This window comes from Cylas formicarius, unplaced genomic scaffold (genome assembly GCF_029955315.1).
Source record: "Cylas formicarius isolate icCylForm1 unplaced genomic scaffold, icCylForm1.1 PGA_scaffold_7__23_contigs__length_41026272, whole genome shotgun sequence".
In the NCBI taxonomy this organism is placed as follows: domain Eukaryota; kingdom Metazoa; phylum Arthropoda; class Insecta; order Coleoptera; family Brentidae; genus Cylas; species Cylas formicarius.
Genome location: NW_026844352.1, coordinates 38,534,169 through 38,559,327, shown reverse-complemented (window position 1 = coordinate 38,559,327; position 25,159 = coordinate 38,534,169). Strand labels below are relative to the sequence as shown.

Sequence of the window (25,159 nt, the reverse complement as noted above, 5' to 3'; positions counted from 1 at the left end):
AAGTGTTAGAGAGCTAAAAACACGCTTTCCAGATTCCAGGTAAGAAAGTGCTGATCTTAAAAGAAGGTGGATTTGGTAGGTTTATGTATACATTTGTTGCAGTACTTCCTCTTAATGGAGGGACAAACAAAATATAGTTTTAACTTAATTATATTCAACAGAAATTATACAATTATCTAAAACATAATTGGCAATAAATTCTTCAAACTCAAAACTCCTTTTTTACAACACTAGGTATATCATAAAAAAATAAAAAATAACAATAATTAAACAAGAACTTATAAAATTGCTGGTTCGATGCATTTTAAATATTTACACTATGAAAACAGGAATCTAGATTCCACAATGCACTTTTTTAAAAAGTGCATGCTAATAGAATTGACCGACAAAAAATTTACAATCCCAAATTGAGTGGCTGGGCCATTATCGATAAAATGCCACTAAACTAGAAAACTACTCACTGATAACAGTTGAGAAATGATTTCAGTGATTGGTTGTGATTTTTTGAAAATTTTACCATTCCATTAATTTTAGGGAAAGTTTAAGATTGATCTTCGAATTACAAAACATTGGTGAGCATTTTGTGTTTGACTGGTCCAACGTAATTAAATCATTTTAGAGGCATTTCAATTGTCTCAAGTGTATACCAAAGAATAGACCAATCAAAAGAGCTCAATTACCTCTATAACTGTAAACGATACTGACAAAATGAAACAACAGTTTACAAAAATTATATTGGAAGTGCACTGCGTTTGACATCTTGCTTATTATCTTAATGCTTGAAATCATACAGGTTTGCGTACTTTGGATATAGTCAGTTTTTCTTCATCGATAAAATCCGAGATTTAGAATAATTTTCAATCCACAATCTACGCTTCAGTCAGCCCTTAGCATTTCGAGAATTTCTCATAACTCTATAGATTGTTAATAAGATATGTGCTACACAATCTTTTGCAAAACATAAAAATAACCAAATTTTTAACGAAATCACCGATGAGTGGTTTTCAATATACACCCAAACGACAGCAATTGGTCTCTCAGGTCACACTTGTAATATGTCAAATATTTAATATGCACATAAACCCTAAAGGCTCTTAAGCTATGAATTGGACATTTCCACACCATTTCGTTTTAATAAGTCTCTTAGTTCTTTATTCTCCCTTTCGAGATTGAAATTTTTCTGTTTTAACATTTCTACAGTATGGGATAATTTTTTATTTTCTTTCAAACATGATTCCAACCCCTTTTCTGTATTTTGCAGCTCCAAAATATATTCAAACGCCTTGGCTAGGATGCCACCTTTAGAATGGCCGTCATATTGTCCACCAGTTTTCATATCATGTGAATTCTCCGGAATTATCTTTGACAATTTAGTAATCCAATTATTTATTTTGTCCCTCCGTCGCCTTTCAACTTCGTTGTGGGTTGCTCGTCTTCGTTCATCTCTCTAAAAACAACTGTACTATAAACAATAATATACACCAATTGCTATATAAGTACTTATTCATACAATCGAAACCCAATGTAGAGAAGTTCTGTTCGAGTTCTATAACCTTTATTTACGTACATGTACCAAAATATTAATATAGTAGTGATCTAATGGATCTTTGTTTAAATGTAACATATTAAACCTTTTTTTTTCTAATAATTATGTAATACCTTTTTATAATATGCAACAATCCAACCACTTACAGCACAGCAGTGAGTAAAGCAATAACCACAAAGCAGTTCTGAGAGTGTGTTATTTAAAAGTTTTCAATAAAAGGTAAAAAAGCATGAAAGGAAAGGTCAGCCAAAGAAAGCAATTACTGAAATTAAAGTTTAGGCTTGAAAATGACACTTACTTTCTTAACCTGGACAACAACAGGACTATCAGTAGACCTAGGGGCAATAGCACGAGCTGCGGCACTTTGAGATGTAAAAACGTCTCCTGGATTTCCTATTACATAAATTTGTCCATTTAAATTATTAGTTAAAACCTGAGGCACAGCTGAGGATGAAAAATTCTGAGCTGTTGTGGTTATTAGTTGGGGTGGTGATGAGTCTGTTCCATCTTCCACTTGCAATACACGGTAAGTTATCATAGACCCTTGATAATGGCAAAAATAAAAAATATAATTTAAGTTACACAATACTTATTGCTGAAGCAAATTGTCTAATTACCTTCGGGAGATCTCAAAGAATATTGTACTTCTGGTTCTGGCGTTTCAAGCAGTGTTTGAGGGGAAAGGTGTTCAACATTCTGTTCATCATCACTCTCCATTGAATTCTTAATATTTATAACTTTGGCCTCCATAATTTCCCCATCGCTGCAAGCAATGTTTTCTTTTTACTGTGTTTATCCTTATCTAATTATCGTATTATAGAAGTATTTATCTAATAATACTAAGCACAGAATGACCTTGTGCAATGTTATTTGTTATATAACACGCATGGGGTTCCTTTGTTTTCAGGATGTATTAAATGTACCTTGTATCTAAAGGATCTAAAATATCCATTATACGAGATAACCAGCGTTTTCTTCCAGGATTTTGAATTTGCCTGCGACTTTGGTCACGGGGACAAAACGGGTCATGTGACGCGAAATGAAACTTTTGACGTTACTACAACCATCCACGCTTGCGCAAAATCATAAGGGTTCTGTTGTGATGTCTGAACTTCCTCTTTAGTTTGGTTGGCTAGTCGTATTGGAGGCTTTTTATAATAAAAGAGAACTCCACTACAAGTCCTTTATTTAAACTGTGTCATGAGGTTCCGACATAAGCGCGCGAGTTACCTAGCTAAGAGTCCCACATTCTAACCTCTTAAGGCCATAGAATAGGAACACCACAGACCACCGAACAAAACCCTGATGCAACAGTCTGCTCTGGACTTACAAATTGAAATTTATTTCACAAGTTGTAATAGCTGTCATGGAAGTATTTTTTTATAAAATGTTAGGTAAATGTTGTTCACTTTAATATTCATGAACCAATAAACTGATAAAATATTGCTGCTCTGTTGTAGCCCCAATGACTCCTGTAATTAATTGATGCATCTTCAATCTGTTCTAAAATGCTCTTTGGCAACAGCCTTAAATCAATTATTATTGACATCTAAGTATATTAATATGTATGTACATTGCTATAACATAATATAAAGATATTATTATTAAGATCGAAGTATATTGCTGTAACAGCATGGAAAATGAATTTAAGCAAGTGTAATAATTCATATATTTTTATTACACAAAATACAGCTCAAGAAATTTTGGTGGATAGTAAAGTTAAAAAAGCCACTATATGTGTAACTACTATTATACGTAAAATACAAATGACTGCACATTGAAAAGCAAACAAACTGTCTCAGTCAATTTTTTCCAAAGGTTTCCCTTTCTCGGCTTCAAAATAGGCTCGGTAAATATAGAGTCCCAATGCTATATGAAGCATGATAACAGCTGCTACCGCAGACCATACGTTGCTACTTACTGTTGATATACCAAAAAGTCCTAAAAAGACATTTTTATTTCAGTGTCATGTTGTTTAATATAATAACACCTTCGAAGAAAACGAATTTCGTTACAAAAAACGTTAATACTGGCGAAGCTAATATAAAAATACAATAATATAAAACTGTTCTGAATACCGCTCCTTGGGACTCTTCCATTTTTAAAAGTTATTTCTTTACGGAATTGTTGAACAAAATATTGTTTAACCTCCAAAACAGAAATTGCTGAAAACCACACAAACACGATAATTATATCGCTTTTAGAGCAGAAATAAAATAAGCTAATAGCCTTATTTAATGAACTTTTATATACTAGTACTTTGTATTATTTGGATTGGAATAAGTTAAATATATATTTAGGGTTAATGTCAGGAAATCATCTTGCTTCGTTCTTCTTTTTTACGATATGCAATAATTATTCATCCAGTTTTTACCATAAATTTATCGTTTTGAAATAAAGCATTTTTTTTTTATATTAATTTAGTTACGTTGACTTTTCGTTCGTCTTTCCCAGGCGGCTAGACAAATTTCGTTATGTAAACGACTTTTCATTTGATAGTATCCAAGCCACAGAAACTTCTCGTCCTCATTACGTTCTGCAAATACGGTTTTGTTTTTTAGCGTTAAATTGTTGCCATATGATTTTTTTAATAGGTAATCCTGCACTCTACGAATTTAGTTGGCGCAACCATGGTTCTTTATTTAAAATATTTAGTTATAATTTCCTAGATGATCGTACATACTAAAAAAATCGCATTTATCTCTCAAATTTTTTCCATTGCAATAGTATATCGGTAACATTTATGAAATTTTGATGTCATTATGTTTGGTTCATGCGTTAATTTCAAAAGTGAAATAGAAAAACTAAAAGGATGTGAAATTTACTACTGTATATTTTAAAATCATTACTATTTTTTTTGGATTGGAGGTGGAGTTTTTCATGAAAAATGAATGGGGCAGCTTTATATAACCACAATTTTGCTATTATGAGCAATTTCTTGGATAAACCGGATAGCAGTTTGGCAACACTGTGCAACTGGATGTCATTTGGCGACAACAGTTAAAATTTCCGCTTCTACCAATTTCATACGTAACTCCAGGATTATCTATTATTGCGGTAAGTTCGTGTTTCTTTCTTGGGGGTATTTAAATTAGTTTTGAAGCTGTCAGAAATAAGGGGCGAGTGATAATTCCACAAAGGGTTAGCTACTTTGTTTTTAGTAAGATTACATTTTTGTCTACAAAGTTTTTATTGAAATAGTACATAGAATTCTGCATTTAAACAAGATGTTTCATTAATATTCTCATATTTACCAAAAGTTGGTTTGACATGAGTGGGTAAACCCAGCTGTACTTCCCTCTATGGATATACTTAGTGAGCAACAACATCAACAAATAATCATACTGCTATTGCACCTCAAGCATACCCTGACAATATTTAAACCACTGGACTATACTTAAATAATTAAGTAGTTCATTTTAAAATACAATGAGTGTAAGAATTTTTGGACCATTTTTTATCACCTGAAAATTTAACTTCCTTGATATTGAATATTCATTCATGTATTAATACTCTTAAAGATTTCTCCATTGCCAATATTCCTGAAAGAACCCCATGTTTCTCAATTCTAGTCCATATTGTGGCCATTAGGACACAAAAAATCGTTGATATAGTAAAAATTACCAGTAATACAGATAATACTGGGCGAATATTTTCAACAACAAAGTCAATTCGAGTAGCTGGCAAAATTAAACTGCCTACCAGTAACATAAGTGATAGGCATACTCCAAGCCAGTACAAATATTCTGTTCTTTTAATACTTTTTAATGCTTTTTGACATAAAAATATTGATTTCTCCAAAACAATTTTTTTGGAATTTAAATCTGGTAGATCTCTATTAGGTGTGCCCTGTTTAGATATCTTAAATTCAACTAGAATTGCCTCGTGGTCAGAGAAACTAAAACACTGTTGAGGTATTCGTGCAGGCAATGGCAGTGAATAACTTTTAAAATCTACCCTTACATTTGAGCCGGGATGATATAAAACATAATCTATCCTTTTCCCCAATTCCCTATTTCTAATTGCAGCAGAGTTTGTATAACTATTTAAGTAGCTCTCACATGTTGCAAAACCATCCTGATCTGTATTGTTTGCCTTCAGATATGAGTCGGTAAGTCCAGGCACGTTCAAAATTATCCTAAAATATATTTGTGCACTATCATTGTAATTTGGGCGAATTCTTCAAACCTATAAGCTAAATCATCAGGTTCTGTATTCAAATCACCAGCCAACACTACTAAATCTGCTGTACCCGAAGTGAGCAAAATGAATTGAGCGGTATCATAGGCTTGCAAGATTCTATGTGCTAAATAGTCATCTGTAGCACGGTTGTACTCAGCATGCAACTAAAGCAAAAAATGATTGACTTAAATCAAGTATAAACTGCCATTTTACTCACATGAGCAGAATAAATATTAACATGATAATTGCACTCGTCGGTCTCAATTTTAAGGCGACACAGACCAACTCCTTTTCCAGCCCACCAGTCTCCATGGTGCAATTTGTGAATATATCCATTTACGCTCCAATGGTGAAAAAATGCTTCTTCAATGAAATGTTTCGAAAAAATGCATACCCCTGACCCAACCACGCCACTATTAAAATTTCTACATAGGTCAATGCAGCAAATATTCAAAAATTACCTGTAGAAATAGTGTGAATATGGGAGCACTTCTTCAAGTTTGAGCTTTATAGTTTGATAGTCTTTATCCATCCACACTTCTTGCAAACAAATGACATCATAGTCTTTTTTAGATAAAACTTCGGCAATCGCATTTATGCGAGTTTTTCTGTTTTTCGAAATTCCCCGTAAACCCCTAAAACGGATTGGTGCAGTTTTCAAATTAACTCGAATACTAATGATGTTACCAGCAGTTTAAGGTAAAAACTTTCAAGTCTATGGCCATTTCGGAAATTAAAATACTAATAGTTCTACGTAGTATTGTATTATCGAACAGTGTATTTAGTTTTCAATATATTTAAAAAATTGTAATGAAATTTTATCAGAATGATAAAGAACAAGTTGAACACTTCGAATTTGCCACACAAACTATCAATATAAACATAGCCTCCACGCGTCAATTCTTCTTCTTCTTTGCTTTTGTGGCCTATAAGTCCAATTCGAGTTCCTTAGTTGACGGGACGATTAAATAGAAGAATTAAATATTTCTGACAGATATTCTGGATTCCTCCTACATTGATTGTTGAAGAATCGAACTTGGCGAAGTTTCGCCATTGATCCTGAAGATTGATTCCCATATTCGGGAAAGGTACAGATCTGAGTTGCGGCTAAAATTATTTGGATATTTAGAGATTTCTATTGATTCTGCTAGAAGAATTGACTCTGCAAGAATTTTAGTTTCGTCGCTCTTCGCTTCCCTCAAACACAGTTTTGCTCTGAACTAGCGAACTGAAAGATTGGCGAAACATCAGCAAATACGATTTATCAATAACGGGCACATGCGGAATCTAGAAGATTTGTAAATAGAATTACAGTATCCTATGGAAGTTTCTTAGGAAAAATTGGAGGCATTAAATGTTTGACAGTGGTCGAATGATGCTGCTGGCTTTCTCCAATTTAATTGAGTAGAAATAAGCAAGTACGTTGTCAGTTTTGCTTAGTATCTCTTATTTTTTGGTTTTGTTGTTGAGCATATTCTTATTTATACTATTATTTAAAAATATGTGGAAAAAGAGTACAACAATAAGCGCCTTCAAAAAAGGTGCCTGCAATAAACAAATTGGGTTGACTCCTAAATTATTAGATTTATGCCTTACCGCTACCATAGAAATAATTAATTCTATGGTTACTATATTTGTGATAATCAATATAATATAGTTGTCTATGGTGGTAGTGTTGTGTCAATCGTTCATTTTACGAGGACCTTATCAATCAGTTACCGATTTCGAAAAGGACCTAATCATTTCAATAATTTTTGATGCCAACATAAGCGGCAATAATCACTGAATCCGAACAGTCCGAACGACCGATTCAGATTCATTTGAATTTGAATTAGTGTTGTGTCTATTTGTTATGTTTTGTGTTCTAGTTAGTTTGTGTTCTGCTTTTTATTGAATCATGATTTTATTAAAATAGGTGATACGCTTTGTGTTGTACCAGTAATACATTAATTTAATTTAATAATCTGTATTTTAATTATGTAGAAATAAGTATTTGGTTGGTTTTAGTAAGTGTCTTTTCCTGTTATTGTTGTGGACAATATTCGTGTTTATAGTATGATTTACACACAAATTACAGAAAGACTACAACTTGGCAATGATCGATTACAGTCTAACATTTGACGACTTTTGATTTTGAATAATTAGTGACTGCAATATGGATAACATATTACATGTCAATGTGGCCTAGAAAAACTTTGATTTATTATCAAAAAGACAATTTAAGCGCTTTAATTAATGTTGATTTAAAGGTGACTCCGAAACTTTTTCTGCATATCTATAGGTTTAGACAATTGAAAAATGGAACTCATTTGTAAAGTACAAAATTATGAATGGGGCAAAGTGGGTTTGGATAGCGCTGTTGCTAAGCTACAAAGAAATGCTAATCCAGAATTTCCATTTGACGAAACTGTGCCCTACGCTGAGATGTGGATGGGGACTCATGTTAATGGACCTTCTCTAGTAAAACACAATAGTCAAGAGCTTGGCGAAATAATAGCTAAGCATCCTGAGTATTTAGGGGATGAAGTTCTAAGAAGATTCAATGGGGAATTGCCTTTTTTGTTCAAAGTTCTGTCTGTGAATAAAGCTCTTTCCATACAGGCACATCCATCAAAGGTATTGCCAAAAAGTGAATAGAATATTGCAGTGTTTTTAGAAAACAATACTTGAATTTTAGAAACATGCAGAAGAGTTGCATCATAAGTTTCCAAAAATTTACAAAGACCCAAATCATAAGCCAGAAATGGCAATAGCTTTAACGGAATTTGAGGCATTGTGTGGGTTTAGACGTCAAGAAGAAATTAAAAGATTTGTGGAAGGTAAGGGGTCAAGCATGTATTAATTTTATACTATTTGGGACAACGGTATCTTCAAAAATTAATATTTTGAACATTGTTCTTTGGTCTTTTTAGCACAACACTTTCAGACAAATCATACTTTCATCATACAAATATCATGAAATTTGTGTCTTGTAGATTCAACAAAAATTATTTTGATATTGATATACTAATTTCATAAACATTTCTAGAAATACCGCAGTTAAAAGTAATTGTTAGTTGTGCAGATGAAGACGAGTCAGAGTATATCAAGAATGCATTTAAAGCTGTACTTACTAGTCAACAGTCGATCACAGAGAAACTAATAAATGATTTATTGCATCATTTAAAAAAATCAAGTAGGTAAGTGTTGCATAATAATTGAAAATTTCTTTTACGTGTTCTTGCTTCTAGCCAAAGATAGACGAAATTTTCTTTGCGCTGAGCTTGTTGAGAGATTGCACCAACAATTTCCATATGACGTCGGCATTCTGATGGTGTATTTTTTAAACTATTTAAAGCTTAAGCCATCGGAAGCTATCTTTTTAGGCGCCAATGTACCGCACGCGTACTTATTTGGGGGTAGAAAAAAATTGAAACACTCTTTCAATGTGTGGCCAAGACTTTAATTTCAGATTGTATTGAGTGCATGGCCTGCTCAGACAATGTGGTAAGGGCTGGATTAACTCCAAAATTTATCGATGTCGAGACTCTATGTTCGATGCTTATATATAAAGGGGAAAAAGCAGAATCAAAACTATTTGCTCCTGTACAGGAAGATAAGTTTTCAGTCATTTTTAAACCTCCTGTGCCTGATTTTGCTGTTGTCCGAATTGAGGTAGTCATAATTTTCTATCATCTAAATGGGTTATTTTTTAAATTGATTTTGCAGGTTCCTAAATCTGAATTCAGTTTCACACCTGCCAAACGAGATTGTGCTAGTATTTTATTGGTTATTTCTGGGCAAGCACAGTATCAAAGCAGCCGAGTTGGTTCGGGAACCACTTTATTCATACCTGCAAGTGAAACTGCAAAATTTACGGGTATAATAGAAGATATGTTGATATACCAAGCCGTTGCTAATGTGTGAAATGAAATTGTTATTAGTTTTTTAAAATAAAATGTGTTAATGTTCATAAATCATTTTATTGTCTGAAAATCTTCAAGGGTAAAGCTGTAATAAATATAAGATAAATTGCACCTCACGCAGCTATAAGCTTTTTGCGTCGCAACAAATGATTTTTTGCGCATGAAACTTTACAGGCTACCTCCTATTTGTCATCTTTTTGAACAGCGATATCCTTAAAAATTAATGAACAGCTAGTCGTATACCTGCTAGATATATAGAGGCCCTGCCGATACTCACAGAACAAAAACTCGTGAAGCAACTATGTAAAAAAAAATTGAGGTTCGTTCAACGTGCGCATGCGTCAGATTTAAAATATCGTTTTTAACCAATGGCCGCTCTAATGACAAATTCTGATGTAGGACCCATAAGACCTTGCGGGTTTCATCAAGCACCATGGCCACTGACACATTGTCATTGTTTGGATGCGGCATTTTGACGGCAGAATTTTGTCAAAATTCGTCGAAATCCTATTAAATTTTCAGGCAAAAAAGGAGTTAAGGTATGGAAAAGCAGTGCAGAATTGTAGCACGCACGTCGGCGTAGCGTTTTTGTCTTTCAAGTCCTGTAGGTGTAGATAGATAGTATTAGGTACTTGCGGTAAGTAATGTTCAAATTCCATGTTTGCGTGTTAAAATATTAAGTTTACAAACAAAGTTATCAGATATGGTAGGAATAGCTATCTACTTATCAGTTTCTAAGTGTTGTGTGTTTTATTTCTCTGGCAAATTGGTTTGTAATAGGTATAATGATGACATTCAATGTTCAAGGAAAAATTGCTCTTATTACTGGTGGTGCATCGGGGATTGGTTTAAGTTGTGCCAAAGAACTTCTAAGCAATGGGTTACGGGTAAGTTAGTTACCCCAAATGTGAGAAATACCAGGAAATGGGTAATTTTAAAAATTTAAATGTCGAAAATGGGGCGCGTAATAGACTGATGTATCTTTATTGCCAACTGCTCAGGTAGGCTTGATTAATTTATCACGAATATCCGCGCGATACACACAAGACCGTATATTTGCTGAGAGCATACTTTTTGGATAAATATAGAAAAAATGAGTCAGCCAGTTAATGCTAAAATGCTAAAAATTAATAAAATGTGATTTGCAGGGAGTAAGTTTAGTGGACCTCGATGAGGAGAGTGGAGAGGATGCAGCGAACTCCTTAAACTCAGAATTTGGCGAGGGAAAAGCCATTTTCATACAATCAGACGTAACGGATTATTTCATTTTCGAGAGTGACTATTAATAAGTTTAATTCTAAAAACTAACATCTCAATTACAATTCTAGGTGCATTTCGTATTACCATCGAGAAATTTAAAAACATAGACCTATTAATAAACAATGCCGGCCTGTGTAATGACTCTATTTGGGAACGTGAGATCTCTGTCAACGTGGTAGGTATAGTAAATGGCTATTTTTTAATGAGTGAGCAAAGTATATCGACTTGCTCGAGCGCTCGGTTCGCGCGTTTAAGAAGTAAAAAAAAAAAACAAAGACAAAAGTTGTTTAAATACAAAATAAATAGTATGTTTGTATTTTCGAGATCAAACAACAAATTTATTAATTTAAACAGACACACTGTATATTATTGAATGTTTGAATTCCTCGAAACTTTCTACACGTATAAAATATCCTATACTTAGTCTTGATATATTTTAAATTTTATGTGAAAAATAACGTGGACAACTCTAAATATCTATAGATTTCTCTGACTGAAAGTTTTTATTATATATATGGAAATGATTTCCTCTTAAAAGAGGATCTTCTTCAGTGGTCTGTTTTGAAATTTAAAATATAAATAAATACAAAACTGGTCAAAACTTATATTAGAAATTTAAATGAAGAAATCGTTAAACACGCCCCATTTGTATATTTTTATCCAAATTGGCATCAAAAATGGGGGAGGGGCTTTGTATAAGATTTCCTATTGCAAAAAGTTGTTCGGTATTTAAATTATTAACATACACACGAGATAATTTTTTAATTATCTACTAATGCATATGCTCCTAACAACGAAAACAATTTCTTATTAATTCTTAAGCCTTATGCTTACTGAAATAAGAACACAGAATTAGTGCAGTTAATTTTGAATTTGCTTCACTTTGATCAATACGTGTGCGCTGTTTCTAAATATGAAATTCCATTCTGAAGAAACTGGTTTTCATTAAGGAAGTTAAAATTGAAAATGTCTTGCGAATTTTAAATTTTCGTCATAAAAAAAAAAATGTTCTTTTTTGTGTTTTCACTTCTTTTTTATTGCTCCAATAATTCCGATTGTTTCTATTATACATGGTTGATGTGTTACAATTTGAAAAATATTTTCAGCAAAATATCTATGCATGAAGACATTACAAAATTTTAATCTTTTTAATCTTTTTAAATTTCAGTTTGTTAGTGTTTTTGCCACAAACTTTGATTTTATCCAAAACACTGATAGATTTTATCAAAAATCTTAATTGCAAAATATGGGATTTTTACAAGAGAAAACGTTTTATTGCAAATATTTCCAAATTTACAACATATGAGTGATATAAAAAGCTGTAGAGAGGGGAAGTACAAGAATAATATTGGCATAAAAGGTAACATTGAACAATGCGTTTTTAAAACTAATTAAAAGATCGCTTCTTTATATGTTTCTTTTTAAAAAAATCATGTGGTGCCGCACCAATACCCTTCACTTTCTGTAAGAAATTAAATTAAAAAAAAAAATAAAACACCAGTATAAGTACATTTCCACCAACTTATTTTTTTTTCATTCTCTTTATGGTCCGGCCCATGCCACTGATAATGTAAATTTACGACTGTATGTAGCGTCCTTTGCAGTTATTAGGTTAAAACCATTTATTTGTGAAAACACCATACCAGTTATTGGACTCTACAAACCAATATAGTATGCAATCAATTATAGGATTGTGTATTTTGTAAAAAAAAAATATTTCCCATGAATTCTTAAGTGATATGGTTATTTGATAACGTGATTGGATGTTCTCTGAAATCTTGATGATGTTTTAAAAGTTTCTCCGAAGTTAAAAAGAAATCAATTTATTTTTCATATTTAAGGTTTTATTTATTTTCACGTAAAGCATTACGAAGGCGGCAAATAGGATTTTGCTATGGCATTTTTTTAGAACGGTACGGTTCACGGCATGCTATTGGGTCTGGAAAATTACATCCCCAAATACAAATCTGATAAGGCTGAGGGGGTTATAGTTAACGTTTCTTCCATTAGAGGGGTGGAACCTTTAGGGGATAGGCCCATATATGGCGCCACGAAGTTTGCAGTCCACGGCATGACTTTGGCTTGGGGTTGTCAGGAACATTATCAACGAACCAAGGTTAAAGTAATAGGAGTGTGTCCGGGTTCAACGGCAACTCCTTTGATAAGACATCCGGAGCAAACTAATTTAGGAGAGGCCTACGAAGTAATTAGGAAAAAACGGACCCAGTTGACGCACTTGCCAAGCCAAACGTAATTATTTCGGAATAGCAAATATTTTTTAGCTTAAATTAAGATGTCAACAATGTTTACCACTTTGCTTTAACTATAAGGGACTGAGGTTGGCAACACATATGTTATATTACGATATAAGTACGTGGTTCCCCAAACTTGTTGGCCTGTTAGAAGTATATGGAGAATGGACAAAGATAAGCATTTAAAAATTAGGTCATAGGAGGCTATGGTTTCTATTTTTAAAATATTTGGGACATTGCTAATCAAACCAGACACCAAATAATTTTTTTGAAAAAAAAAACATTTTTTAATTAAACAGAAGCGCACGCACTCTATTATTATTTATGATGCTGTAGTCGACAGTAAAATGCCAGACAGAAAAAAATAGATTGTTCATCTTGGTTCCACTTATACTTCAACAGATGTCGTTCCCTAAATGTGTCTATCTGATGAATGCAAGACATTCGTCACAACGATCACGATTACTTGGGGGTAAGAGAGACAAAATCAATTGTAATTGGCATATATTAATTTAACTAGTACGCCCATGTATTTTCTATGTAATAATAGATATTCAAGTAGGCGAAACTGCATGAAAAAATTATGATAATTTGTTCAATAAACCATTGTTCGAAAAACCACGAAACTAACGAAACTACGAAACTTCTGGATTCATCCTGCGTCAGTTGTTGAGTTGAACTTGCCAATGTTTCGCCAGAGCTTAAGTATTCTGATGACTAATTTTATTTAATTTGCATTAATTTTGTTTCAATTTCCTTACTACTACCCTGAACCTGTTTTATTTATTGGTCCAAAAAAAAGACCGACCTCCATATAGTTCTACTAGGCCATCGAGTTTGAGGAACTCTGTATATGGCTATCCCAGCGGAAACTTCTTCAATGTGTTCTTTGAAAACCATAAGTAGAAAAAATTTAAAAATTTCATTGGGTGTTTGGGGTTTGTAACATTTTCAAGATGGCGGTACATCAGGATATACCTGGAAGTGGGTGTCACCTTTTTTATGTCAAATGAAACACCCTATATATTATTGTTTCTCTGGATTCCCTGGAAAATTCTAGACATACTACGCATAATTGTTATCTTGAATTTTAAAACCACGTCTGTCTCGTTTCCTTCGGATCCGAGCCGCTTGGGACATTTCCGGGATTTTACCGCACGGGTTTGGGATCAATCGGATGTTTTCGGATATATTTCCCACTATTTGAATTTTGACGTTTGTCAATTCTAACGGTCATGTCATGTTATTCGTGTTATGCGTCAAATGCCGTTTACCGCACTTGTTGCATAATATACTATCGGATAGTATATTATGCAATAAGTACGGTAAATGGCATTTGACTCACGAGTTTATTTGACACGAGCGGAACGAGTGTTTAATAAACGAGTGAGTTACAAAGTTTACCGAACGTGTTGCATACTATACTTTTTCTACGACCGTTAGTTTTTGAGTACATTTTCGCAAAATAACACGAATAACATGACATGACCGTTAGAATTGACAAACGTTAAAAGTCGGTAAAATCCCGGAAATGTCCGAAGTGTCCGTGGAACAACGAAACTGACGTGGTAAAGTGACGGTTCCCGCATGCTAGATCGGTGTGTAATTAGGTGTTTTACAGACGGGAGTAGAAAAAATGGTTTTCCACATTTAACCACTTAATAGTTAACAAAAACAAAAAAAAATTCTTCAACAATTGATTAGTGATCCTGTTTTCATACTTTAGATGCGGGTTTCACTAGGTTGTTGGAACCTTATTCGACTATCTAATAAATTAATATCTCCACTTGGTAGCAAGGTAAGTAATCACAATCGCGTCACTTATATCACAATTTATGGCCTTTACCGAGTCCAAGTTTATTGAAATGCAACATTTATTTAAGCAAATAGTCGACCATTTTCGCTCTGCCATATTCCTCGCCGAGATAGAGCATAAGGCATTTTAAAATATCCAGTGTAGCTATGATTAACATTAGAAATTTTTGTGGTGGTCATTTCAGAGACTCGAAAATAATTTCGACCATTTACTTAATAATTTTTTCTTTTAAATTTGTACGACTATCCGTTTTTTTAATACCGTACCTGGTTACGCTTAATAGCTAAATTTCGCCGTTTCTGGGATATTTAACATTTGATGTTCAATTTTTTTTTTTTTTTGAAGACCAAATTTCTGTACATTTATCTCACACTTATTTTTCAAAATTTTGCTCTTTACACTGTTTTAATTTAATTTAATTTATTAATAATACAGGGTCAATCAAACGGAAACCACCTATTTCTATAGTCCTATCTTATTTAGATTTAGGACTACTTTGTGTTAGGTTGTATATTGTTGTTGTTTTCGAGATAATAACTGATAATAACTGATAACATACGCATCTTTGATATTTTTTTCAATATCCTGCATTATTAAATAACTTTAATTAGTAACTAAATTTGTTCACCAGATCACTACAGTGTACATATGTAAATGCACACCGTGTGCCAAATAAAACGATCCACTATGCGATCTGGATAGGATATACGAAAAAAAGGTTCGTACAAAAGTTTCTTGTACTGTCCTGACGATATATTATAATTTTGTTGATGCAGGGTATCCCCAAAGTGTCCGTCCGACATCAACTTTGTTATTTTAAATAGAACACCCTGTATATTTCGACATTTCTGGAATCCTTGTTTAAAAGGTCACTTTCTTAAGAAATTGTTATTCGAATTTTGCTTAGCTTAGGCAAAAATTGAGGTTATGTCACTTTTTTCATATTTTCAATTTAAATATATTTTCGATCCATCCTCTGCAATACACATTGTATAGCGCGTCGCAATGCCGGAGACAGCATTTCTAACGGCATCACTATTATTTAATCTCTTGTCTAATTTTTTAACCTCGAAATTTTTTAAACCTCGAATAACTCAAAAAGTAAGTAAAATTTAAATATAAGATAAATTACAAACAATAAAAATATAGTGAAAATCGTGAGATTTTGTTAATTGAATTCGCCAAAACAGCACCACCTATTTGGGACACTCTGAATAAGCTGAACTCATTGAGTAGTGCATCATCTCCTTAGTCTGTGGTTAAATTTTCGTTGCAATACCCGGTTGCGTCACAATAAAATATGAAAAAAAAAACATATAACCTCAATTCCTGCCTAAACTATGCAAAATTTGAATTGCAATTGGTTAAGAAAGTGACCTTTATTTCAACCAAGGATTCCAAAAATGTCGAAATATGTAGGAGTTCCATTTAAAATAACAAAGTTGATGTCTGTGGGGACACTTTTGGGACACCCTGTATCAGCAAAATTAAAATATTTTAAAACTTCAGGAGGGTCCAAGAAACTTTTGTACTAATCTTTTTTTTTTCGTATCTTTGATGGGTTGCCAGATCGTACAGTGGATCGTTTTATTTGGCACACGGTGTACATACACAGAATGTTAAATATCTCAGAAATTCTGAAATTTAAGTATAGAATATTCTACATGAATTATGTCTAGAATTGTCCGAAGAATCCAAAAAAATTATAATATTGTGTTATATCCTCTCTCTAGACTATTTTAGCGGGATTGCCTCCACCAACATTAGTTCGATTCCAAATTTTCACCATTTTGTTACTTATAGTTTTCCGATAACAGATTGACCAAGTGCCCTATGAGACACCCTGTATATTACGTAGACCCAAATCCATTAAATAAGCTTGCAATTTAAGACCACATAAATCGCAGCGATTAATATTTTAGACCACAGCAGTGCGCTCAGTGCATAGTAAATGTTATCAAGGCTGCCGGTACCGGAACCATTTGGATCGTGGAGGGCGGTGAGACTTATAGAATATGTTATGCCAGATCGGGCGTCCTTGAAATAGTTCGAAAATAAAATGTCAAATAAAAAACAATGTTTTCTTATCCGTCGCGCTTTGATTTCGATAAGAACACCAAATACATAAAGCGCCAAAGAAAAAGAGCCTAGGAAGTTTACTCGTTACGCTGCTCGTAAAATACATCAAGTCGGCCCTGAATAATGAATCGAGTTTACTTTAATATCCCGAAGCAGGCAATTTGTAGATAGATTTTAAAATTTAAAGTTGCCAAAGTGATACGGTTGACATCGGTGGTAAACAGCACGTAGGTCGACTGAAATTTTGAAGAAAGGGCAAGCGCGCCGATGTTGTCAAATTTTCATTGTAATCGGCTTAAATTTCCCGCAATGTGACGCCGATTTGTTCTACTGGTCTCTATTTCTGTCGCAAGTTTTGTTGTCTACCAACAGAACAAAATTGGACTCACAGACTCACTCGAAGTCAGACCAGAGACTAGAGGTATGAAACATCGTTTACACAGTATTCAGATGCATAAAGTTTTACCAGTGTTTTTGAAATCGAATCCAGAGCTTTTTTTGGTTTTGGAATCGTCCAAGTAAACGTAATCTTTCTTATTGTTCGTTTAGTCGAGGAAAGCAACTACAATTAATAAAAACTCGGCGACGTATTGCGACATTCTGCACATGTTGGCACCATCGGTGTCGGATAGTTTTCCCGGGACAGTCCCAAAAGGCGAGATGGACCCGGGAATCGTCTCTGTCGCTCCTGCTACCCAAACACTAAGAAAATACAATATTAATCAGCTCCGAGAGGGACTAGAACAGTGCATTAAGATAATGGACAGTGTTTTTCACTTCCCCCTCCCGACGCCCCGGTTGCCGTCGCCATCGCGTATAAACAAAAACGAAAAAAGCAAGACGGTCACTTATACGCTCTTCCAGGTCGACGTCAAAGATCCGGGATCCGGATGTATTATTCACGATATTGCCCATATTTATGTCTTTTCGAGTTTTTGGCTTGTTTTGTAATGCTACGAATGGGCTTAGAGAGAATAAGTTTGAGTGCATATAAATATGTAAACGGGGCCATTCTGCCTTTTGTTGCCCCTAGGAAAAGAGCGGTCATCGGGACTTGCTACGAGTTTTGCGTATCCGCTGGTTTAATTTTTTAAAAGATGTGAAAAACATTATTCGCCTTGTTAGAGGGTTATTTGCCATAGACAAAAGTTAATGAATATATGAATTGATGATTTTGCATTGGCCATTTTTAACATACTTGCCAAATTGTTATGAAAAAACTTGAAGAAACAGCATTAAAACAGTAAGGCTGTGTGCTTTAGGAGCCGATTTCTTGATACGTGGTAGTTATTTTCGAGTGAAATTTAAAAAAGTAGTTAAAATATGTGGGCCACTGACTTTTTGCATTGTTTTTTGAACACGCGAAGTTATTATTTCTACTCAAATGTTAGCTTATACAAAGGCTGGTATAATTAAGAGCATTTTACAATGCATGTAGAGCGAATATGTAATATTACAAGTGCGAAGCATTATTTTCTCTTATCTCGGTATGCTGGTCTAACCCCACCCTTCTTAACTTTTGAAACAGAACGTTCAGAAACTTCAAAATCTTCTTCTTGGCCGTTTTCCTCGGGTTCAGAGGCAATATCCTTCATATTTCCTTTTCTTACCGAGAAACGCATTTTCCTTAGAATAGAAACTCAAAATGAAAACAATGATTATTTAAAAATAAAAAGACAATCATTTGGAATGTATTCTTTTCTTCTTTTACTGGTTCCATGCGAGTTATCCTTTCTGCTATGTCCCTTAATTGGTACATTTGGTCGAAATTGATTTTTGAGAGGTTAGGAGTGGGCAAAACTTTCAATGCATTTATTTCGTTAAAACGAGGGGTTTCCCTGACTGAACTTTCGCTTTGTTGAAAAATTCTTCTTTCTTTATTTCTATTTTGCAGCTTTCTGGTTTCTTAATGGTTCTTCGATTTGATGTTTGTTGTGGTTGTTTTAAAGTGATGTTTTTAAGCGTTTCGGTGCAACCACCTATGAATGTATTCAGCGCAATTTTTTGTAGTAGTTTATATGGAGAAGTTGTTCGTTTTGATTTAAAAGATCTAAATTACTAAAATACTAATAATTAATAATAGGTAATAAAATTCTGAATGTCAGTGTTCAGGGGCAGTTATATTGGAGCTTCATGAGGTATTAATGGAATTTCAGTAATTCTGCTGTTTAGGGAATGAAAAATTGAGTTTAAGTGCAGCTGTGAGTGGCGCTTCAAAACTGAGTCATGTTAGTGGAACAACAATTTTTAACATCAACAGAACAATCCCGAATTTAAAAATGCTATTCCAGGAAAGAAGCGAACAAGTCAGTCAAATTCTCGCTATTATACATATGATGAAGGTTTTAAGACCAATTGTTTATAACGGTTTCGTTTTTTCAAAAACATTCCGCCAACTTTAATTGGAATTTGTAAAATTGTTCGAGGGGATAAGGATGTTTCAAGTATTTCTTTAAGCATCTTAGGTAGATTAATGAAAGATATAGGTTGTGAATATGTGAAACGTGGTCGCAAAAGTATAATATTAAAGCGAATTATTAATTGGCGACACAGGTATTTAAGGTCGATCAAAAGACAAATGAAGCGGTTCTGCAATATGTGAACAAAGAAAGAGAGGTATTGAATACCATTAAAAGAAGAAAGCTGGAGTATTTTGCCCACGTAATGAGAAATAAAAAAAAAGAATTGTTCCATATAATTATGCAAGGAAAAATAGAGGCGGAACGAGGTTCTGGTCGCCGAAGAACGTCGTCAAAATCTTCGTCAGTGGTGTGAAGTGAAAGTGAAGATTATGCGACTGATGGCCAATGTTCTGGGAGGACACGGCACTTGAACAAGAAGAAGAAACAAAACTATAATATCATTTATTTAGATCAAAGTTGAGCCAATGCGGGTCATACGATTAATAATTATGCTTAATGTGACAATATCATAACAGATCGCAGAATCGCTTTTTAAAAGGGTTTAACAACAGATCTTAAAGCACCTAAAAAAAAGAGTTCCACGTTTCGTCCACGTGCTCCATGCAAGATATGCAAAAGGATTTCTACCAGGCGCCAACCGAGTTTTCTCATGACAAAACGGCGAATATTTCAAGCAATCGCTTGAGGAGTCGCTAATTCCCAATTTACCATTCTAGTAAATTTAGGTATCCAGTGACCTCATAGAAAAAGTCGAAAATCAAGATTCATTGCTAAAAAAACATTTTCTTCGACGACTCCTACTTGAAATTAGAGGCGCCGCATACAGAAATGATTATGACAAATATAAAATTGAAGAAATAGCTGTGATGTACGGGATAGATGTTTTCTGTTTACTGTCGCACCACCGTGACCTTAACCCTAACCTCCGATTTCAATAAAGAAGCATTTCAACATGTTACTAACCAAAATTGTGTTCAACTTATTATTGGCGTAAATTATGGCTACGGTTCTGACCAAGAAATTGTCATTTCCGATCTCGATCAAGAATAAAAAGTTGGCAATGTCGTTCTCAGAACTGTAGCCAGAATTTACGCCAATAATAAGTCGAACACAATTTTGCTCAGTAACATGTTGAAACGCTTAATCTATTAACGGACGAACCTGTTCTGTATTGAAATCGGAGGTTAGAGTTAAGCTCACAGTGATGCGGCAGTAAAAATAAATTATCTATCTCGTATATCAGAGCGATTTCTTTAATTTTACATATGTCATACTCTGTATGGGGCATCTCTGATTGCAAGTAGAAGTCGAAAAGGAAATATTTTTTTTAGCAATCAATATTGAATTTCGACTTTTTCTATGAGGCCACTGGATACCTAAATTTACTAGAATGGTAAGCGTTATGCACACCAAGCATAATAATGATCCGCATTGGCTCGACTTTCATTTAAATAAATGATATTAGAGTTTTGTTTCGTAATCGACCTTAAATATAATATGTCTGTTCGCTTTAACATTATACTTTTGCGACCACGCTTCACATATTCACAACAACCTAAGGTACTTAAAGAAAAACTTAATAAACTGCAATTAAAGTTGGCGGAATATTTTTGAAAAAGAAATCGTTATAAGCAATTTGTACGAGTAAACTCTCAAAACCTTCATCATATGTATAATAATAGCGAGAATTTGACTGACTTGTTGATTTTTTTTCTTGGAGTTGCATTTTTAAATTCTCCGTTATTCCGTTACACTTCTTCTTGATGTTAAAAATTGTTTTTCAACTAACATGACGCAGTTTTGAAGCGCCACTCACAGCTGCACTTAAACTTCATTTTTCATCTTTCGCTAAACAGCAAATGATGTACATAAAAATTAAGTAAATGTAGACATGAAATTTTGACCCAAGCTGCGATCGGAGTTGATGCACTACATGACTGCATAATAATGCAAAGTGCGGTAAACGGCATTTGACTCACGAGTTTATTTGACACGAGCGGAGCGGTTAATTGTCCACCGTTGCTGCACCTACCGACTACGTCACTTAAATGTTCTGGTTGCGGGAAATCGTTTTTAAATACATTTATTTCACAACAATGCGGAATAAAGTTTTATTGACCTATCTTGGTTAGATTTATTAAGATCGTTTTACAATACGTGTCGAGCGAATATATAGTATTAACTCTTTTGTCACTTTGTATTCGAAATAAAAAAAACGACCAACATAACAGCCTTTAAATTTAAACAAATGAAAAATTATTAACGATTGCAAAAATTTAATTAACAACTATAAATTAACCGGCACCACGTGAAATTAAGATTCAGTTGTGATATGTCGGCCTAGCCGCTCCGTTCGAATAATGGAGATATTAGATTAATTAAAAGTGAAAAACTGTTCCGGCAGAGTGACATTCCTTTTGGTCCACTTTAAGTTACCCGGAGCGCTATTCTAAACAGGATGGAGAGACTGGAAATTAAAGCTTGACGACTAATAATTTTTTTAATAATATTTTCACGTCTCTGGTGTTATATTTTGTAGAAAATATGCAAAGTAAAACTTACTAAATAGAAACACTTATATTCACTTCATTTCCTACACTTGCATATCGCCTTCATTTACTTCGTCGACTTATGTTGTCTTTCTTGAAAATTGCAACGAACAGGTCCGAAATATCACCGATTCTCTTTTTGGGCGATGACAATCGATTTTGGTTTTTGGAAAATTTTCGGGACAATTTTTTCAATGGGTTTGAATGGTTTTGCCTATAATACATTGGACTATGCTAAAAATATTTGAATTTTTTAAATTTTGCGTCAGCTCCTTGACAAATCTAACCTCTGTAGAAGGGAAGTGTAGAATATTACAATCTTTGTCGGCTATGAATGAAAGTTTGATCCATATATTCCCATAGCATAATATAGAGCAAGAAAATGTCGGCAACATCTTGTTTGAATTGAAGACTGTGTTGTTTGAATCACAAGACAACGGGGAATCACTAGAACTGGTTACAGGTTGTTTGTATTGTTACGGTAACTAAATGTGACAAAAAAATTGTACAGCACATTTTCCCATAGACGTAGGTGTATTCATAATTATTTAATATTCGCAGAGGTTTTTTCAATTGCACAATTCTTAGTACAGGATGGTAAAGTAAATTCTTTATTTAAATTACTTTTTAAATATAAAACATAACAATAAACAAAACGCCTGACGCTGTAAGAATCTTAATTGTTATTTGATTTACAAAAATATTCTATAAACATTTTTTCTACTCTCGTCTGTAAAATACCTAACTACACACCGATCTAGCGTGCGGGAAGCGTGACTTTACCATGTCAGTTTCATTTCCCACGGATCCGAGCCACTTCGGATATTTCCGGGATTTTCGGATGTTTTCGGAGAAATTGTGAGGTTCGTCAATTCTGACGGTCATGTCAGTGAATGTACCCAAAAACTAACGGTCGTAGAAAAAGTATAGTATGCAACACGTTGGGTAAACTTTTTAGGACACTCGTTTATTAAACACTCGCTCCGCTAGTGTCAAATAAACTCGTGAGTTAAATACCGTTTACCGCACTTGTCGCATAATATACTATTACCGTTGACATGGAAAAATGGCTTTGTTAAAATGACGTAATCATATCATTAATGTAATGGTTGTATTCTAAATTTAAAGATTAACAAAACAAGGTGTAATTCAGGATAAACATTTTTTTTTGAAAATGGTCAGTTTTAATTAATACATGGTGGAGCAGGCTTTTCTTGAAAATTTTTTCGAGGTATGGTTTTATTTTTTAAGTTTGTTAACATAATTTTAATATTATCGGGGTTTTTTTTGTTAAAAACTAGCTGGAAGATGTTGTACCCTATCAGATTACGGAGAAGATTTTGAATAAAAATGTATTACGCGGTGAATAACTTCACCTTGTTGTTTCAATGATTAACTTTACCGATGAACGATGTTTTTCGTTTATCACCCTATATTCGGGAAGCGAAGTAATTTGGGAGTTATGCTCGCATTTTTCCATAAATCTGACGATACATAAAGACCCAGATAATGTATGGACACGGACACTCCCGATTAGCACAAACTTACAAATTCTGCAACCAAATTGGGCGGTGCACAGTGTAGTCATCTCTTGCATATGGATTAATTAAGCAAAACTATGGTGCTGTTAAGATTTGTCATATTAAAAATTAGGATTTGAGTTAAATGTGTTTTGAATTACAAATAAAAAACAATATGTTAAGCATCTGCGCGTAAAGAAAACTGTATAGTGGAACCCCCCTACTATCGAAAATAATTGAAAATATAGACTAATAAATAAAGGAATGAAGTGTTTATTTCGTAATAGTCATTTTATTTGTTAAAAACACACACACACACACACACTACTTTTTAATGTTTACATAAGTGACCCCAAATACTACGTCACGTAAGTTTTGTTACGCATACGACATGGCTATAGCCACTCAAAATAAACACCTTGAAGAAGGAAAAACAACCATAACAGCCGACTTAGAAACCTTAAACCAATACTTCCAAAAATGGAGACTGCGCCCGAACCCAAATAAAACAGAGACATGTGCCTTCCACTTAAATAACAGGATGGCGCACAGAGAACTAAATGTCACGTTTTGCGGAGAACCAGTCAAACACAACAAACACCCCAAATATCTAGGCGTAGTCCTCGATAGGTCTCTCACCTTTAAAAAGCACCTTGAATTGACATGCCAGAAACTTAAAACCCGAAACAACATCATACGTAAATTGGCAGGCACCACATGGGGAGCAAATGCAGCTACCTTAGGCACTGCAACACAATCACTTGTGTACTCTGTAGCGGAGTATTGCGCTCCTGTATGGGGCAGAAGCTCTCATGTAAATAAGATTGACACCCAACTTAATGAAGCCATGAGAGTAGTAACAGGGACACTGAAGTCGACTCCTTTGCCATGGCTCCACGTACTATCAAATATCGCACCCCCAGGAATCCGAAGACAACAGGCTACATTCCAAGAATGGCAAAAGATAAATCACCCAGACCAGCCAAGAACGTGGCCTATTCACAAGGTAATCGATGAACCCTGTGTGAATCGACTGAAATCAAGGGCCCCAATATGGAACTTGGAAGCACTTGCTCCAGGAAAAACCTACGACGCTTCTGAATCATGGACATCCGTATGGAATAACAGCAATGTCAATCAACACAACATAGAAGATCCTAACAAACAGCTACCAGGGATGCAACTCCCTCGTAAAACATGGTCCCTATTAAATAGAGTTAGAACTGGACATGCAAAAACGAGATCAGCGATGCACAAATGGGGAATTTCCGACAATCCAGCATGTGACTGTGGAGCTGAAGAGCAAACATTAACACATATAGTCCAAGACTGCCCACTGAGAAGATTTACTGGACAATGGAAAGACTTTACTGATGCAAGCCCCGCTGCCATTGCGTTGGTTATGTGAACTGGATTTGGACCTGTAGATTTGATTTTCCCATACCGCTAGGTTGCTCGCATGCACCTGCTATATGTACTGTCTGTGTCACATTTAATGTGTATTACTGTGTTTTACATTACTTGTATTAATTGTCATTTATACCTTCCTTTCATAAGAAATTTGTTTGTAACCTATTATATAGCACTTGTAGAGCCATACGATAAATAAATAAATTTTATTTGTTTT

General features: G+C 34.2%; 4 protein-coding genes across 11 annotated transcripts; 2 read left to right on the top strand and 2 right to left on the bottom strand.

Moving 5' to 3' along the window:
• Window positions 1-109: 109 nt before the first annotated feature.
• LOC132705007 (upstream stimulatory factor 2) lies at window positions 110-2,575 on the bottom strand. The gene is given in 5 exon segments (XM_060675404.1): window positions 110-1,447; window positions 1,845-2,089; window positions 2,164-2,309; window positions 2,470-2,509; window positions 2,512-2,575. Coding segments are annotated over 5 exon segments (843 nt in total). The 3' UTR covers window positions 110-1,099.
• A 1,937-nt stretch (window positions 2,576-4,512) lies between these two features.
• LOC132704920 (mannose-6-phosphate isomerase) lies at window positions 4,513-9,760 on the top strand. 5 transcript variants are annotated; one of them, XM_060675253.1, is made up of 8 exons: window positions 6,728-6,816; window positions 6,880-7,146; window positions 8,010-8,344; window positions 8,406-8,547; window positions 8,757-8,903; window positions 8,959-9,126; window positions 9,180-9,382; window positions 9,437-9,760. In XM_060675253.1, the coding sequence occupies exons 3-8, from the start codon at window positions 8,027-8,029 to the stop codon at window positions 9,632-9,634; spliced, it is 1,176 nt and encodes a 391-aa protein (XP_060531236.1). In that variant the 5' UTR covers window positions 6,728-6,816; window positions 6,880-7,146; window positions 8,010-8,026; the 3' UTR covers window positions 9,635-9,760. The 5 variants fall into 5 exon arrangements, with proteins under 5 accessions (XP_060531234.1, XP_060531236.1, XP_060531237.1 ...); XM_060675251.1 differs by lacking the exons at window positions 6,728-6,816; window positions 6,880-7,146 and adding an exon at window positions 4,513-4,603; XM_060675254.1 differs by lacking the exons at window positions 6,728-6,816; window positions 6,880-7,146 and adding an exon at window positions 7,186-7,643.
• Window positions 4,620-6,615, bottom strand: LOC132704919 (putative neutral sphingomyelinase). 2 transcript variants are annotated; one of them, XM_060675249.1, is made up of 6 exons: window positions 6,416-6,615; window positions 6,190-6,363; window positions 5,946-6,141; window positions 5,735-5,892; window positions 5,510-5,684; window positions 4,620-5,010 (listed from the first exon to the last, which is right to left on the bottom strand). In XM_060675249.1, the coding sequence occupies exons 1-6, from the start codon at window positions 6,451-6,453 to the stop codon at window positions 4,966-4,968; spliced, it is 786 nt and encodes a 261-aa protein (XP_060531232.1). In that variant the 5' UTR covers window positions 6,454-6,615; the 3' UTR covers window positions 4,620-4,965. The 2 variants fall into 2 exon arrangements, with proteins under 2 accessions (XP_060531232.1, XP_060531231.1); XM_060675248.1 differs by having other exon boundaries at window positions 4,621-5,684.
• Window positions 9,761-10,021: 261 nt separating the features above from the next.
• On the top strand, window positions 10,022-17,048 carry LOC132704997 (15-hydroxyprostaglandin dehydrogenase [NAD(+)]-like). 3 transcript variants are annotated; one of them, XM_060675377.1, is made up of 6 exons: window positions 10,022-10,172; window positions 10,414-10,520; window positions 10,782-10,908; window positions 10,962-11,068; window positions 12,803-13,143; window positions 16,884-17,048. In XM_060675377.1, the coding sequence occupies exons 2-6, from the start codon at window positions 10,419-10,421 to the stop codon at window positions 17,017-17,019; spliced, it is 813 nt and encodes a 270-aa protein (XP_060531360.1). In that variant the 5' UTR covers window positions 10,022-10,172; window positions 10,414-10,418; the 3' UTR covers window positions 17,020-17,048. The 3 variants fall into 3 exon arrangements, with proteins under 3 accessions (XP_060531360.1, XP_060531359.1, XP_060531358.1); XM_060675376.1 differs by having other exon boundaries at window positions 10,022-10,270; XM_060675375.1 differs by having other exon boundaries at window positions 10,022-10,520; window positions 16,884-17,046.
• The last annotated feature ends 8,111 nt before the right edge of the window (window positions 17,049-25,159 follow it).

Coding starts and splice junctions, on each gene's coding strand:
- LOC132704919 (XM_060675248.1), bottom strand. CDS start 6,453: ATGGCCATAGACTTGAAAGTTTTTACCTTAAACTGCTG. Junction 5,893..5,945: donor TTAATATTTATTCTGCTCAT/GTGAGTAAAATG, acceptor TTTTTGCTTTAG/TTGCATGCTGAGTACAACCG. Junction 5,685..5,734: donor CCTGATGATTTAGCTTATAG/GTTTGAAGAATT, acceptor AATATATTTTAG/GATAATTTTGAACGTGCCTG.
- LOC132704920 (XM_060675251.1), top strand. CDS start 8,027: ATGGAACTCATTTGTAAAGTACAAAATTATGAATGGGGCAAAGTGGGT. Junction 8,548..8,756: donor AATTAAAAGATTTGTGGAAG/GTAAGGGGTCAA, acceptor AAACATTTCTAG/AAATACCGCAGTTAAAAGTA. Junction 9,383..9,436: donor TTGCTGTTGTCCGAATTGAG/GTAGTCATAATT, acceptor TTGATTTTGCAG/GTTCCTAAATCTGAATTCAG.
- LOC132704997 (XM_060675377.1), top strand. CDS start 10,419: ATGATGACATTCAATGTTCAAGGAAAAATTGCTCTTATTACTGGTGGT. Junction 10,909..10,961: donor GGATTATTTCATTTTCGAGA/GTGACTATTAAT, acceptor TTACAATTCTAG/GTGCATTTCGTATTACCATC. Junction 11,069..12,802: donor GTGAGATCTCTGTCAACGTG/GTAGGTATAGTA, acceptor GCATTTTTTTAG/AACGGTACGGTTCACGGCAT.